The sequence below is a fragment of the Tiliqua scincoides genome, chromosome 9 (assembly GCF_035046505.1).
Source record: "Tiliqua scincoides isolate rTilSci1 chromosome 9, rTilSci1.hap2, whole genome shotgun sequence".
NCBI classification, from domain to species: domain Eukaryota; kingdom Metazoa; phylum Chordata; class Lepidosauria; order Squamata; family Scincidae; genus Tiliqua; species Tiliqua scincoides.
In genome coordinates this window covers 4,591,146-4,606,143 of record NC_089829.1, presented here as the reverse complement: position 1 = coordinate 4,606,143, position 14,998 = coordinate 4,591,146, and the positions used below count along the sequence as shown (strand labels likewise).

General features: G+C 48.6%; 1 protein-coding gene across 2 annotated transcripts in view; it reads left to right on the top strand.

Moving 5' to 3' along the window:
• Positions 1-2,492: 2,492 nt before the first annotated feature.
• PIK3CD (phosphatidylinositol-4,5-bisphosphate 3-kinase catalytic subunit delta) overlaps positions 2,493-14,998 on the top strand; it is a 30,361-nt gene continuing 17,855 nt past the window's right edge. Inside the window, exons 1-5 of one of the 2 annotated variants that reach the window (XM_066636868.1) lie at positions 2,493-2,554; positions 5,665-5,828; positions 11,236-11,464; positions 12,235-12,464; positions 13,421-13,600. In XM_066636868.1, the coding sequence (XP_066492965.1) occupies positions 5,688-5,828; positions 11,236-11,464; positions 12,235-12,464; positions 13,421-13,600 (780 nt within the window). In that variant the 5' untranslated portion in view covers positions 2,493-2,554; positions 5,665-5,687. Of the gene's footprint in view, positions 2,555-5,630; positions 5,829-11,235; positions 11,465-12,234; positions 12,465-13,420; positions 13,601-14,998 lie in introns of those variants that run through there. The other variant, XM_066636869.1, reaches the window with a different exon arrangement.

Here is a 14,998-nt window from a genome sequence, read left to right as displayed (position 1 = left end):
GGTATGTGACTGTATTTGGGGAAATGTGGCAGACCTGTACTTTTAACAAGCTACTCTGTATATTCTTTTAACAATGACAGTCAATGGGATTTAAACCTGGGTAAGTGTGGGTAGGATTGCAGCCTAGGATTGTTAAAAAGTTTCCTGCTTGATGATGTCACTTCCAGTCATGACGTCACTTCTGGTGGGTCCTGACAGATTCTCATTCTAAAAAGCGGGTCCTGGTGCTAATTTTGTGAGAACCACTGGTTTAGTGTGTTTTTGCCCTATGTGTGTGTGTTCTTTTGGCATTTTTTTCATTGTACCTGTTGTGTAGACACCTATTTTTTCACTTAATTTTATTGGCTGCTTCAGAACTGCTTGGCCTTGGCTAATGTTTAGAGATTTGTGGTTTTAACCCAATTTTGCCTGGGCCACAGGTGAATACATTTCGTCCCTGTTACATATATGCAACGCTGGGCAGAAATGGCTTTAATGGTTGCACCACGCCTTGAAAAAAAGACAGGTCACACATCCTCTGAATCTTTGGATCCCTTTTTAAATGTCCGAAAGGGTCATAGCTCATAGCTTTTGCATGCAGAAGGTTCTCCTGTTCATTCTCCACATAAGAGTAGGTGAAAGATCCCTGGAGGAAAATGAGTATAGCTGCTGCCAGTCAGTGTGGAGACCACACTGAGGTAGATGGACCAAGGTCTGACTCAGTAGGCAGCACCGACCCAGTAGCATAGCTAGAGGGGGTGCAAAGCACTAGGTTTTGCCAGAATGAGTTTTGCCAGAAAGAGAAGCAAATACAGGGCAGTCAAAGCAAATGCCTTTGTTTTGCTCTCTACCTGGAATGGCTCTGAAGGGGAGGAGGAAGGGCCCCTTGCACAGCGTGTTCTGGCACCTGCAAAACTTAGTACTTTACACCCCCTCTAGCTATGCTACTGTAGCGACTTACATACTGTACATTGTTTTATTAAGTCATACAGCAACAAGAGAATGCCTGCCTTCCTTAGCAACACGGGCAGCCCCCTCGCCCTTGAATCCTTTTGTAGGAAAGGCAGGCCAGGGCCAGAGGTCAGCCTGGTCAGGCACAGGCCAAGCACTCACTCAGTTGATCCCAGAAGCCCCCCACCCCAATGTGCACCTCTACAGCAGCACAGTGTTGGAGCAACATATGGCTCCATCACTCCCTTCCCAACAAAATGGGCTGGATGGCATGGGAAGAAGGGTGGATCAGGATGAGAGACTTCTCCCTCTGGAGGTAAGAGGGACCCTGGGATTGAGGCCCGTCACCAACTTGCTGGTGAGCAACCAGTCAGGTGTAAACGATAGAGCAGCTATTTTCAACCAGTGTGCCTTGGCGTGCCGCAAATGGGCTGTAGGTGTGCCATGGGAGCCTGGGGGAGAGTCATTTAAATTACTCATATAGCTGTTGGGGGCTAAATGTTTAAATTACTCATATAACCCCTGGGGGCTGGGGATAAGAATAGGCCCTCAGTTTGGCTGTACTTGTCGTAAGAGGCGACTAAACAGCCACCGGGTAGATGGGACTCGTCAGCCTGGGAAGGCAGCTCATCTGAGAGAAGGAAAACTCTGATCCCAAACCTCCACTGCCTTGTGGCTACATCCAGTTACGGAAAAGGCTTCAGGAGTCAACCTCGAGGCAAAATCAGGAGCCGGAGTCCCTGAGGCAGTTCGTGGCTGAACGCAGTCACGTTCTGGCAACTCCTGCGACGCCGCTGGAACCAATCGTATTGGCCTCTGCCTTTCCATTGGACCATTTCAGCGACGTGGAGAGGGGGGATTTGCTGCATGGGTAACAGTCTATCCTCCATACCTACTTTACCCAGGCTTTGTGCACTGGAGAGGACACTGTTTCAGAACCACTCCTCAGAGCGCGATACCATGGTCTTCTGAGACCGAAGGATGGCAACTAATAGCTGTTGGGGGATATAAGCCCCATACTGGTGTGCCTTGTCAAAAAACTAATGGTGCACCTGGATAATTTGACCGCCTTGCCAACGTGCAGTGAGATGAAAAAGGTCGAACATCATGCTGCAGAGGGGAATGAGGATGGCGTTTATTTGGGTTGCGCACATGCGCTGGGGTTGTGCCTGCCCCATGGCTTGGCGCAACCAGCACTGCCGCTGCTGCTGAGAGGTATAAATTATTGTTATTTCTATGCCACTTTTCAACCAAGAGTTCATATTTCATTGGTTTGGTTTCAGTTATTGGCTGTTTTCCTGCCATTGATCTGAACAGAGGGGGAACTTGAAAAACACTTTGAAAAAAACTTTTTTAAGTGGCACTTAATAGAAACATGGCATTGCAATCATGGGGGGAAATGGTGTGATCAAGGCCCGTGTTTCTTCTGCTCCCCCCAGCAGGGCCGCTCTGCAAACCCTGCCTGCAGCCTCGGCACTTTGGCGACGCTCCCTTGCAGAGTCCAGCCCTCGCTCGCAGAGGAGGCGGTGCGCCCGCCTGGCTCCGAGATGCTCTTTCCTCCCCGGCGTGCCGGTCCCCGATCGTGCTGCTTCCAGGCTTCGGGGAGCCGGAGAGCCATGCCCAGGTCAGTGGAGGGGCGCGGCTGCAGGGGGGCTTCATCCCTGGCCACTTTCTCCTCCTCCTCCTCCTCCGGGAGTTTCCCAGCTGCGATTTCCACCCAGCCCAGTTGAAGAGCACATGATGCTTCTTATGCTCTCATGCGCTGCGTGGGGGGCGGGAGAGGAAGGGGGGCAGCAACACTGTTTCCAAACGCGTGCAATGGAGACGCCTGGAACTGCAGGTGGAGGAGCGCAGCACAACGGAGCATCAGAAAGTGCAGCGCCTCTGAGCATGTGCAGAGCGCCACCAGCTGCACACCCTCCAATTTGGGGCGGCTGTGTCTAGGGTGATGGGTTTGGAATGAGCCTGGGCCCCGATTGACCCCCTCCCCGCCATGAAAAGTCAGACACCCTATACATCCTTACGTGCGGTGGCGTAGCTAGAGGGGGGTGCAAAGCACTAAGTTTTGCAGGGAGCCTCACCGGAGTGTGCAAGGGTCCTCTCCCCTTTGGGGCCATTCTAGGTAGGGGGAGCATATGCCTCCAGTTTGCTCCCCCCCCCAATCTGGAATGGTCCTAAAGGGAAGGGGACCCTTGCACACTCAGGTGAGGCTCCCTGCAAAACTTAGTGCTTTGCCCCCCCTCTAGCTATGCCACTGTCTCAGTGCACCCTTTTGCATTGTGTGTCTGTGTTTAGTAGTATTGGCTGCTTTGGGGATTTGGGGTGTCTGAAATGAGACATAGGGTTCCTGTTTTGTAATGGGGGGTGTCCCTGTCTTTGCATTGTGGGTTGGGGGTGCAGCGAGGGATCAGAGCTGGAATTTTTAAGGAGTCGTGAGGTCCAATGTGGGGAAGATGGAATTTGCAACCCCTGAAAAGCCGCTGTGGGGGCTGTCATCTCCAGGATTGGGCCACTCCTTCTTTGCTTTCTCCTGTAACTTCCTAAAGTAGGAGTGGACCTTTTAGACTTTTATTTTTTATTTTTATTTTTAAATAAATACAATGTAAAAACAATGCATAATATGTAACAGAGCCTTGTGCAGCTGTTGTCAACCACTGTGCCATGGCACACTGGTGTGCCGCAAGTGGTCCACAGGTGTGCCACCGGAATTTGGGGGAAGGTCATTTATTAGTAGGGCCAATGGGGGATGTGAGCCCCCCACTGGCAGCATGGTGTGCCTTGTCAATTGTCAAAAACCTGATGGTGTACCTTGACTATTTTAATGCCCTGTCAGTGTGTCCTGAGATGAAAAAGGTTGAAAATTTCTGGCCTTGTGCATATGGTGGGTGAGAAATTAAGTAGTGGTGCTGATCTTGTGAGCCACTCGTTGCCAACCCATTTAAAGTCTTGCAGTGAATCCGGATTCAAGTACAAGATTTGGGGTCTTGAAAATCTTGCTGTTAATTTTTTTCCCCTGAAAAGGGCTGCGCAAGATTCTAGTCCTCATTGCTGCATTGAAAAGCTTCAGGCATGTGTGGTCAGCCTTGAGATAATGGTGAGGGGGGTGTGGTATGTGTTTTTCCCCTCTGAATTATGTATAAGTGTACACATGCATTCATTTTTGTTGCTCCGCTATTGTTTGCTGGATGAAATCGGCTTCCTTTTATCTGGTGCGCTCTCAAAATAGCTTTTAAAAACACTTTACCTTTTGTGAGTACAATAGAGTAGCTCTTCTGTACAGCTTAGGGAGGGAGTTTCCTATCCTGATAGGCTTGTTTCTGGTTAACATGCAGGATGAAATCCCCACACTGTCCCAAAGCCTGCTGGGTGACCTTGGGATTCACTGCTTCCTCTGAACTCAGTCTACCTTGCAGGGGAGTGGGAGGATAAAATGGGGAAGAGCCACATACTCTGCTTTGTGAAATGTGAACTCATGAGGACTTGATGCTTTCAGAGAGTGTAACTCTGGTTGCTAAAAGGTCAAGATTTGCTTATTTCCCCCCAATACTGAAAGATCTCCAGGTGTCATCAGCAAATGCCAGCATGGCTGAACACCTGTGGCCAAGGCTCAAATGGACCAATGCAGATGGTCTAGCGCTGAGTGTGCTCCTGTAGATGTGTCCATTCTGCAACTGGATGTGGGTGTGCTCTAGCTTCCTCTTGACAAGTTCCCCACTGCGCTCTGTTTGCCACCCTGCATTTCCTTTGTCTTGCTTCCTAGGAAGTGAAGCGTGTGGTCTGCGGTCACCGCATCTGGAGCTGAAGTGATATGGCCACAGGCCTGACAGATAAAAAAAGTGGCTTGCATTTCTGGGAATCTTTTCCCCCGCAGGGTGACTACCAATGGAAAGTGTCATATTCTGGCAGATAAGGACTGCAGACTGGCAGGACGGCACCCTAAGGTTCTTGCACTGCCAGAGTTTCCAAGTTGCTACCTTCAGTGTGTTGTTTGGTTTCTGGCGGGTTCCTGTGCATGCTTCTTGAAAAGGCTCATTCTGATTTGGAGCTGCAGTGGGCAGCATCACCTGTTGGATTTCTGCCTGTCCTGGGGTTAAAAGCACAAGAGCTTTGCTGTAGGGAGAGGGGGGAGCAAAGGCAGCAAACCTATTTACAACGTACCACTTTGTAACTTTCAATTTAAGTACTGGGAAGTTGCTGGGAGAAGCGGCGCACGCACGCATGTTTGCACGCATGCACACACAGAGCATTGTTTCCTGTTCGCAGAGTGGAGGTCGGTGGCATTCTCTTGAAGAGCGTTCTGGGAGAGGTGGAGGTGGATTCCAAAGTTTGCTAAGCACCTGCCAACCCTTCCCTGCTGCTTGCAGGCCCAGAAAAAGCAGCCAAACCTTTGGGGCCTGCCTGGCCACTGTCATAATCCTGGTGACATTTTTAGCAGACTCTGCTGTTGTGGGTTTTCAACCTCACCTGTAAGGCTCAGCCAGAGAATTCAGCATCTTGAGTGTCTCTGTGTTAATTTTTCTTTCTTAAAAAAGAAACCCCTCCCTGGGATCCTTATGATACCTTTTAATGAGGACTAGGGACTTGCTTTAAACCAAAATGCTCAGAAGGCTGGATGGTTACAATCTGTTCCTTGTGTGGTGTGTTTGCAGACAAACAGAAAACAGACGCCTTTAATTAACCTGGGTTTTACAAGTATGTACATTTCGTTTTCATCTCTCTTTCTCTTTGGAACAGGCTGTAGCTGACAAACCAGCAGGATGCCCCCTGGCATTTATTGCCCGACTGAGTTTTGGTCCCGAGAAGCAAACAAGAGCATACAAGTGGACTTCCTCTTACCCACCGGCATCTACTTGACCCTCTCCGTATCCTGCAATGCCAGTCTGGGCACAATCAAACAGGTATTTCGCAGATGCCACTAGGGTACGTGCAGAAGGGTGAATATACCCTTTGCGCTTCCAGGAAACTGGCAAAAGACACTAACAATCTTGTGGCACCTTAAAGATGAACCAAATTATGGAAGTACATCAAAATGCTGCACGTTGGTTATTGGTGGTGTCTTGGATGTCCTGCAGCCCCAAAAGCCGATGCTGCAATAAAGGCGTTTATTTTTAAGGTTTTGCAAGACTCCCTGTAGTCGAGGTGGTGGCAGGGCGAAAAGGCTGAGCAGAAGGTCAGGGATTCCTTGTTTCGGATCTTGCCTGTGCCACACTCTGGCTAAATGGACCTCAGGCAAGCCCCTCCCACTCAGCCGGGGTCTTCCTCATCTGCAATGTGGACATAATAATACCCATGCATCTTACAGAGTTGCTGTAAGGATGGCGTCAAGAATAACACGGGCAAAGCATTTTGGACGCTCGGAAATCGCTGTACTAAGTATCGCTGTGTTTGCTGCGTCAGACTAGCGTGGCTTGTTTCTCTGAAAGCAGAAAGGCAACAACATTTGGTAGGCCTCTGCTGCCACTTCCAGACCTGTGACTGAGGGCAGGTTATGTTGTGGACCAGGGGTGTCCAAACTTTTTCGCAGGAGGGCCACATCATCTCTCGGACACTGTGTTGGGGTCTGGGGAAAAAAGAATTAATTTACATTTCAAATTTGAATAAATTTACATAAATGAATTTGTTAGAGATGGAACTTATATGAATGAATGAAGGTCTTGCAATAGCTCAGGCCTATAAAAGGCCTTGCCCGAAGCAAGGCCGGCCTTTCCTTCGCTGCCACTGCTGCATCACAGATGTGAAACAGCAAGCAGTGGAAGAGCCCTCATCCCACAGCTCACTCGAGAAGTAGAACTGTTGGCTATCACACTGAGAGCAGCTGTGTCAGGCCAGTGCGAGCCCCAGCAAGTCTCCGGAGGGCCAGAGACTCATTGAAGACTGGGGGCTCCCCACGGGCTGGATTGGGAGTCCTTGAGGGCCACAAGTGGCCCCAGGGCCAGGGTTTGGGCACCCCTGTTGTAGACTGAAACTTGGTCCACTTGAGACAAATTGTGTTTGGTTCATGGTTCAGCCAGCCAGCCAAGGAAGTGGAATTTGACCTGTTCTGGGTGGAGCTGCACTTCCCTTACTAATCTTAACCAACGGAGATAATTTTCAGAAGCTTTGCTCCCCACCTCCTGTCATTGCCACTGACTCTTTGACTATAGCAGTGGCCACTTAAGTTGGCAGCTGCCATTTGCTTTCTCAGAAACCTCCTGGGCATCGTGCTATGTCGCGATGGAGCCGGACCATTCTGTCTCCCGAAGCCCCGCTTGGAACAGTGCTGCATCTGGTGTCAACGTCTCTTTGTGGGGATTCTTGAAAAGCAAAGATGGCAGCTTGTCCCTTTCCCAGAAGCCTCTTCTGGGGGGCTTCTGAGGAAACCACGGTAGCCACCAGCCAGTGGATGGTAGGAGAAATGCCACAGGTGCCCGTGACGCCTTCCTTTCACCCCCTCTACACCCCATTGAAGTGGCTCGCCCAGTTTTGCCAATTGCAGTTACGGACCTGCTCAGATGCCATCTTAATGGTCTCTAATTTGGTTTCGTGTTTCCACATGTGTTTCTTTTTGTTGATTGTTTTTCTGTCATTGCTTTCTGCTCTTACTGTGTTGTGTTTGGCTGAGTTTATTTTAGTGTGGTCGAGTTTTTATCGTAGCTTTATTTTCCTGGTTTCATCGGGGCAATATAAATAATCTTGTTTCACTCTGAAGAAGGGAGCCGTGTCTTGTCAGCTCCCCACTCTGCCTTTCTTCAAAGTAAACTCCTGGTGCAAAGGAACCCAAGTCGATGCATGTGGGGTGTGTTTTGGCATATTTGCACTGCAAGCTTAAGGTCCCAATCCTGTCCAACTTTCCAGCACCGGTGCAGCCGCAATGCAGCCTTGATGTAAGGGAACAAATGTTTTCATACCTTGAGAAGGGCTCTGTGACTGCCCCACCACCACCGAATGCAGTACACACAAGATTGGCACGGCTGTACCAGCACTGGAAAATTGGATAGGATTGGGCCCTTAGTCCCCAGGGGATTTTGGGAAGTGTAATTTGGGAAGTGGGAACTGGAGGCTACTAAGAAATCATTAACAGCATGCTAGAAACTGCAAGTCCCAAAAGGTCTGGCCCATCCATGAGACCTGCTGAAGCGCTCGCCTCAGGTGTCAGATTAGTAGGAAGAGCCCTTCTCAGTCTCTGCCTACCTGCACCTTCCCTACAAAGTCTAAAACAATGGGAGACTTTTGGGGGTTTTTTTTGGGGGGGGGGGAACTTGATTAAAGAGAGGAGATTATAAGATTATGCCTGGTGCGGAGAGGAGAAAGTTAGGATGTTCACTTACAACAGCTGAGTGGAGGCTCCATGTTCAGAAGCAGTGTACCTTTGAATACCAATGACTGGGGAACAAAGCAAGGGAGAGTTATTGTGGTCTTCCTGGACACATCTGGACAGACACTTTCATAAACCAGATGCTGAGTCAGATAGACTTTGGCCGTCTTCCAAGAAGAGGCACGTCTGTGCCGATCGCTGTTCCGGAAACAGTATTTACGTTCTTGGTTTGGGTTTGAGCAGGCAGAATGAGAGAGTCAGACCATGTGAATGGTCTTACTGGGTCAAGAGAACAACCTGGCTGTTTCCAGTTGCACCCAGGGGTTCAAAGCAATATGTCTGCTTTTGTTTGTCCACACTGGTTAGTTTTTGGAAGGCCTGGAGTGCGAAGGCCTGAACTGCAATATGTTGATGGTTCCAGGGTGTTTTTCTCCTTCAGGGTTATATACCCTCCAACAGCTAGGTCACGCTTCCAACCTGGCTTGTAGTGATTTTCTACCTACTGCATCATCTTAAATTAACTTCCAACGTGGGTTGTATAAAATACCACATTTCTTTCTACTCCTCTGCCTAGCAGGGGACCTGTGGGCTTCAGCTAGTGCTGGGGAGAGGACAGAGGAACTGCTGGATTTCAGTACACTGAAAGTGCAGGAAATGGCCATCATTCTCTCCATTCCTTCTTCCTGCCAGCCTTGGGTGCAAACAGAGATCCTGTCTGGAGGGGCACTAATCTCCATAGGTAATTCATCCTCTGAGCTATTTTAGGACAGATTTGGTCCTAAGACCACAAATCGCAGATTTGGGGAGCAGGACAGGTCTATCTGTGAGGCTGATTGAGACTGTTGGCTCAGGCAGCATATTGCCTAGGGCAGTGTTTCTCAAACTGTGGGTCGGGACCCACCTAGGTCGGTCACGAGCCAATTTCAGGTGGGTCCCCATTCATTTCAATATTTAATTTTTAATATATTAGACATGGTGCTACCATGGTATGTGACTGCATCTGGAGAAATTACAGACCTGTGCTTTTAACAGCTACTCTGTATATGCTTTGAACAGTGATAGTCAATGGGACTTACTCCTGGGTAAGTGTGGGTAGAATTGCAGCCTAAGATTGTTAAAAAATTTTTTCCTGCTTGATGATGTAACTTTCAGTTATCACTTCCAGTGGGTCCTGACAGATTCTCATTCTAAAAAGTGGGTCCCGGTGCTAAATGTGTGAGAACCACTGGCCTAGGGGTGCCCAAGTGCCATTTTGGGCTGCCAGGAGTCCCATGGCAACCAAAGGGGTCTCATTGGAGTCTACTGAATCATCTCCAGTTGGTTGCTGGGGTGGGAGAAAAGAAGATGTGCTCCTCCATTTCCCTTGATTCCCAGGGAGCAATTCCATCACCTGGGAGCATTGTAGGGGGGGGGGGAATTGTCCTTGCTTGCAGAGAGTCCATTGCTCAGGGGAGGGGGAACTGAGCTGGGCTGGGTGGAGGCAAACAGGACAAGCCAGGTGTGGGGGAGAGGAAATTGGAGTGGGGAAGGGCAAATGGGGAAGGGGGGAGAAAGGAAAAAAGCATGGAGCTTTTTTTTTAAAAAAAGAAGAAAAACAAAACACAGAATTTGCCCCCTGAACAAGTGACTTGGTCTTGGTAGCTGCCAGGCATGTCTTTGCCACAATGCAAGCGATTCCGTCATTTATTGCATTATTGATCAGGCAGATCCAACCAGGAGGAAGGAAGTGCATTTAACCCATCCCAAAGAGTCACTGTCATGTTACATCAACCCCAATCCCAGGGGGTTATGGAACATGCTGTTAAGTGTGGCTCCTTTGTGGTGTCCCCCAAGCTGTGGGGGGGGGGGGTGGACCTTAAGATCACCCAAGGAATCCACTGAGGCTGCAGGCGCTACACAGCGGCAGCAAACAGCCCCTTTCAAAGCACAAATAAAAGAGGTGAGCATCCACTAGATACGGGAATAAATAGACCTGCTGTGACAAAGGCTGGATTTTTTTTCTACGCCGACCCAGATAGGTCAGATTGTGGTAGAGGCCGGTTTCAGTGAAGCCGGAGGTGGGGGAGATTCAGTCAAGACTCACTGTTGTTGTTTCACTGCATTGGTTACAAGTTTGATTCTGGGCATGATTCCAGGTACTGCTTATGACCTTTTGAAACCCTGCACAGTTCAAGCCAAGGTACCCAAAGGGCCACTTCAGCTGAACGAATCTACCCATCTGTTACAATCTGGGAGGGAGGCTTTTTGGCATGTCTTGTCACCTTTGGAGTTTCTGTCATGGTGACGCATGGGAGGGCCTCCTCAGTGGTGGTCCCCAAAGGGAGGAATTACCCGTCTTGGACTGTGCCTTCAACTCCCTCCTTGCTGGTTTTCTGCCCAGTGTTGAAGGCCTGGCTCTTTTTCGCTCCTGAGTTGGCTTCATTTGCTTGATCCTTATAAAGATTTTGCTTTCATGCCTGCTGCTTTGTTTTTGTAGTGATGTTTTTGAATTTGATATTGCAAGCCATCTTGAGACACCCCAAGGGAGGAAGGCAGGCTGTCAGATAATATACGACTTGTCCTGGCTTTGTGAGTGGCTTAATGGCTGGGATCTTTGGCCTCCGTCTCTCTTGCCCAATGACTTGTTTATTCTTTTCCCCAGCATGTGTTTCCAGTGGGGCAGAAATGTCGTTCCTATCGATGAAATCTCAAAGACCAGATGAGAAAAGGAAAGGTTTTCCAGCTCTTCAGAGGGGAAGCAAAGCGGAGTAGCTCCTTGATTCCAACCAGGGAGTGCTCCATGGCCATTGACCATGTCCAACAAGGCCCTGCTTGCCAAAGGCAATGTGTCTATGGCCAATAGGTGGTCACTCATGGAGAGCTTGGGTTGACTTTGCAGGATGGCAGGATGGGGTGATGGAAGGTGGAACGTTCTAGTGGGATCCCAGGCCAGGTTGTAGGTGGAAACCGGCTTCGTGCATCTGTGGAGGGTTCCAGAAGCATTTGCCAATTGTCCTGCTGTCGTTCTCCAGGTGCTGTGGCACCACGCACAGTATGAGCCCCTCTTCCATATGCTCAGTGACCCTGAGGCCTACGTCTTCACGTGCATCAACCAGACCGCCGAACAGCAGGAGCTGGAGGACGAGCAGCGACGGCTCTGCGACATCCAGCCCTTCCTGCCAGTCTTGAGGCTTGTGGCCCGGGAGGGGGACCGGGTGAAGAAGCTGATCAACTCCCAGATCAGCCTGCTCATTGGCAAAGGTGAGGCTTCTCCAGTGTACACCTCCGTTTTGTTCTGGCGGTCCGAGTAGCTCCGAAGGGGAGGGGGACGGTCCGCTTTCACGCTGCAGTGAGGCTCCCTGCAAAACTTAGTGCTTTGCACCACTGGGGTGGGGTGAGCAGTGCTCATTGTGAAAGGTGCCGAGGGAAGGTGGAGGGGGTGCCATTGTGGGACCCTGTGGTTTCATGTCAGAAAGGACAATGGTGTGCTCTGGGCTGTGCCACAGAGTGAGTGGCGCAATGGGTTGGGGGCCATAGCTCCGAGGCTGAGTGCATGTTTTCTGTACAGATGGGCCCAGTTTGGCATCTCCTGCAAGAATCTTTTAAGTAGTAGAATGGAGAGCACACTCGACTTTTTGTTTAGAGCGGTGATTTTTCAACCTTTTTCATCTCATGTCACACTGAGAAGGTGCTAAAATTGTCAAGGCACACCATCAGTTTTTTGAGAATTGCCACACCGCACTGTTGGCTGGGGGCTCACATCCCCCAATGGCCCTGCTAGGAAACTGCCCACCCCCAATCTCCTGCAGCAGACCACTTGCAGCACACCAGTGTGACACAGCACAGTGGTTGAAAATAACTGGTTTAGAGTATATAAAAGTGGACTAGGAACTTGAGTTTGTGACGTTATCAAAGATTCCATTCCAGATGAGAGCCAACAGTACTACCAGAGTCTGTGTGGTGTGGTTAAACATTCCCAAGTGCTGGAACAAATAAAGGATCCTGGCACTTTTATTTTGGTCTGCTTTCAGGCTTGCATGAGTTTGATTCTCTGGGTGACCCGGAAGTGAACGAATTTCGTGCCAAAATGCAACAGTTCTGCGAGGAGAAGGCGGAAAAGCGGCTGCAGCTGGACTGGAAGAGCTGGATGGAGTACAGTTTCCCTGTGCAGCTGGAGCCCTTGGCCAACGGTCTTGGAAGAAGCCCACTTCACGTCCCCAACAAGAACATTTTCGTCAATGTGAAGTTTGAGTCTGGAGGGGTAAATCCTAAAGTCCTTTTGAATTTCAGCAGGGGGACGGGGCTGCCAGTTGGTGGTAGAACCCTTCTTTTCGTGCAGAAGATCTCTAAGGGCTAAGGTATTGGCAGCATCCCCAAGTAGTCCTGGGATCCCCACTCAAAACCCTGGAGAGCTGCTGCCAATCAGTGTCTGACAACATTGAATTAGATGGATTAAGGACCTGACTCAACATGGCAGCTTCATTTATTCAAAACCATTGGGGTGGAGAGTTGGTATCATGGGGGGGGGGGTTGCCCTCCCCAGATGTGTTTGTGTGGCACCACTATTTATTATGTTTTCCATGTCAAGCTTAAAATGGGTTTATTTGCCCAGGGTGTTTAATAGCTGATTTGTTGCTCTTTTGGGGCTCTGCTCCTGCTATTTTATATAATTACTTGCTGCAGTTTTAAATCGTTTTATCTTTTGGTCTTTTCCTCCTGCTGGGTTTGATGTGTTAATTGCATTTTCTGCTCATTTTGGGTTCTGCTATTTAAATACTGTAAATACTGCCTCGGAGGTGGCGACTTAGTATGTACATGGCAGGAAAAAAAAAGTCTCTACTACAACGGCTTGTAAATGGAAATATTTAACAACAAGGAAGCATTCAGTTTGATCAGCTTGACATTGTTTTCTGTAAAGATGGAGAAAGTATTTGCCCCTAAAAAACTCCTTAAAAGGTTCTGAGGGTTTTTCTGGTCACGGGAGAGGTGAATCGGTTTTGAAATATTATCTTGTGCCATTGTTGTAAGCCACTAATTTCAAGAGACATGTTAAAAATAAAATAATTGGTTGACATCTTTATGGTGCAATCCCATGTGTGACGATTCAGAACTAAATCCCGTTACGTTCAGTGGGACTTATTCCTGAGATTGCAGCCTGACAGCCTACCCAAATGATTCTATCCAAAACTTGTGTTTTTTATGCTCTTGACCATCCAGGAGAGCTTCACTTTCCAGATAGCCCCCAAGGAGTTCCCCATTACATTGATGAGCTATGCCCTCAAGAAGCAAGCAACCGTCTTCCGTCACCAGCAGGTGAACAGCCCAGAGGAGTACACCCTGCGGGTCAATGGGAAATATGAGTATCTCTATGGGAATTATCCCTTGTACCAGTTTCAGGTGAGCCTGTGTTTCTGTCTGACTTTCTCTGGATTAAAAACGCAGGATGCTGTTTCTTAAACACCAGTGGTTTCTTGCCACCTGGAAAATCACTCTTGCCAAACTACAATTCCCAGGATTATTTGGGGAAGGCACGGCAATGGAACTTTGGGGAAGGCACGGCAATGGAAGTTTCTACTCCCAATTGAGAAAAGTCTGGCAACAGACTTATTGGTGTCACACCCTTGTGCTTCATTTCTGAAATTAGAGGAAGTCAAATTCTCCTACCCTAGAAGCCCTTCCATCTTGTCCCAGGCTGGCCATTGTTACTTAGTGGCCGGGGAAATTCACTCTGCATGTGTGCAGTGATAGCTCTTTTATTGTGATTTGTATATTCCTGATTTTGCCCATTTGCTGCAGGCTCCTGGGCTGATGCTTTGTTCAGACATGAGCTTTGCTTTCCAGTGAGAGAGGAATAGGAAGCGTCTTATAGAATAGTAGTAGTAGTAGTAGTAGTAGTAGTAGTAGTAGTAGTAATAATACAGGTATTTATATACCACCTTTCTTGGTCGTCAGATTTCTCAGACTTTATTCAAGACGGTTTACAAAGGCAGGCTGTTCTAAATCCCCGTAGGGATTTTTACAATTGAAAGGTTCTGTCTTTCAAGAACCACAACATTTCAGATGGAATTTTCTGATCTGGTATCACATTCTGGCCTCCAGTTTCTTCCCACGCAAGCTGACAAGCAGCTCCTTCATCTCTCACATGGAGGGCAGCCAAGACGCTTCTTTGCTCACACCAAAGAGCAGGTGGAATAACTTGGCTCGGCTTGTCAACTGCTTCAAGCTCTTCAAGAATAATAGGTCTGGGGCTATTGGGCTCCTGATCCATTTAGTTCAGCATCTTCACTGCCAGGCCTAAAGTGACTTTCTCAAGTTGCAGGTCTTTGTCATCTCCGGGCTGTAGTCTTCTCAAAATCTCCAAGTGTTTTTAGATAGACAATCTTCTATCCCTTATGAGTACAAGGAGATCCACTTGGTTCATGTAACGAGAGGGGCAAGACTACTTGATGCTGAGAGGCAAAGTAGGCTGAAGAAAGCAGTATGGCAAATATTGATTATTCTTGCTGTTGTTTAAATGTCTAAAACAAGATGGTGGACACAAATAGAATAACTGGACTGTACCTGTAAGCTTATGATCTAAATCAGCCATTTGCAACCACTGTGCCATGGCACACTGGTGTGCCGCAAGTGGTCCACAGGTGTGCCATAGGAATTTGAGGGAAGGTCATTTATTAGTAGGACCAGTGGGGGAAGTGAGCTCCCACTGGCAGCATGGTGTGCCTTGTCAATTGTCAAAAACCTGATGGTGTGCCTTGAAAATTTTAATGCCTTGTCAATGTGCCGTGAGATGAAAAA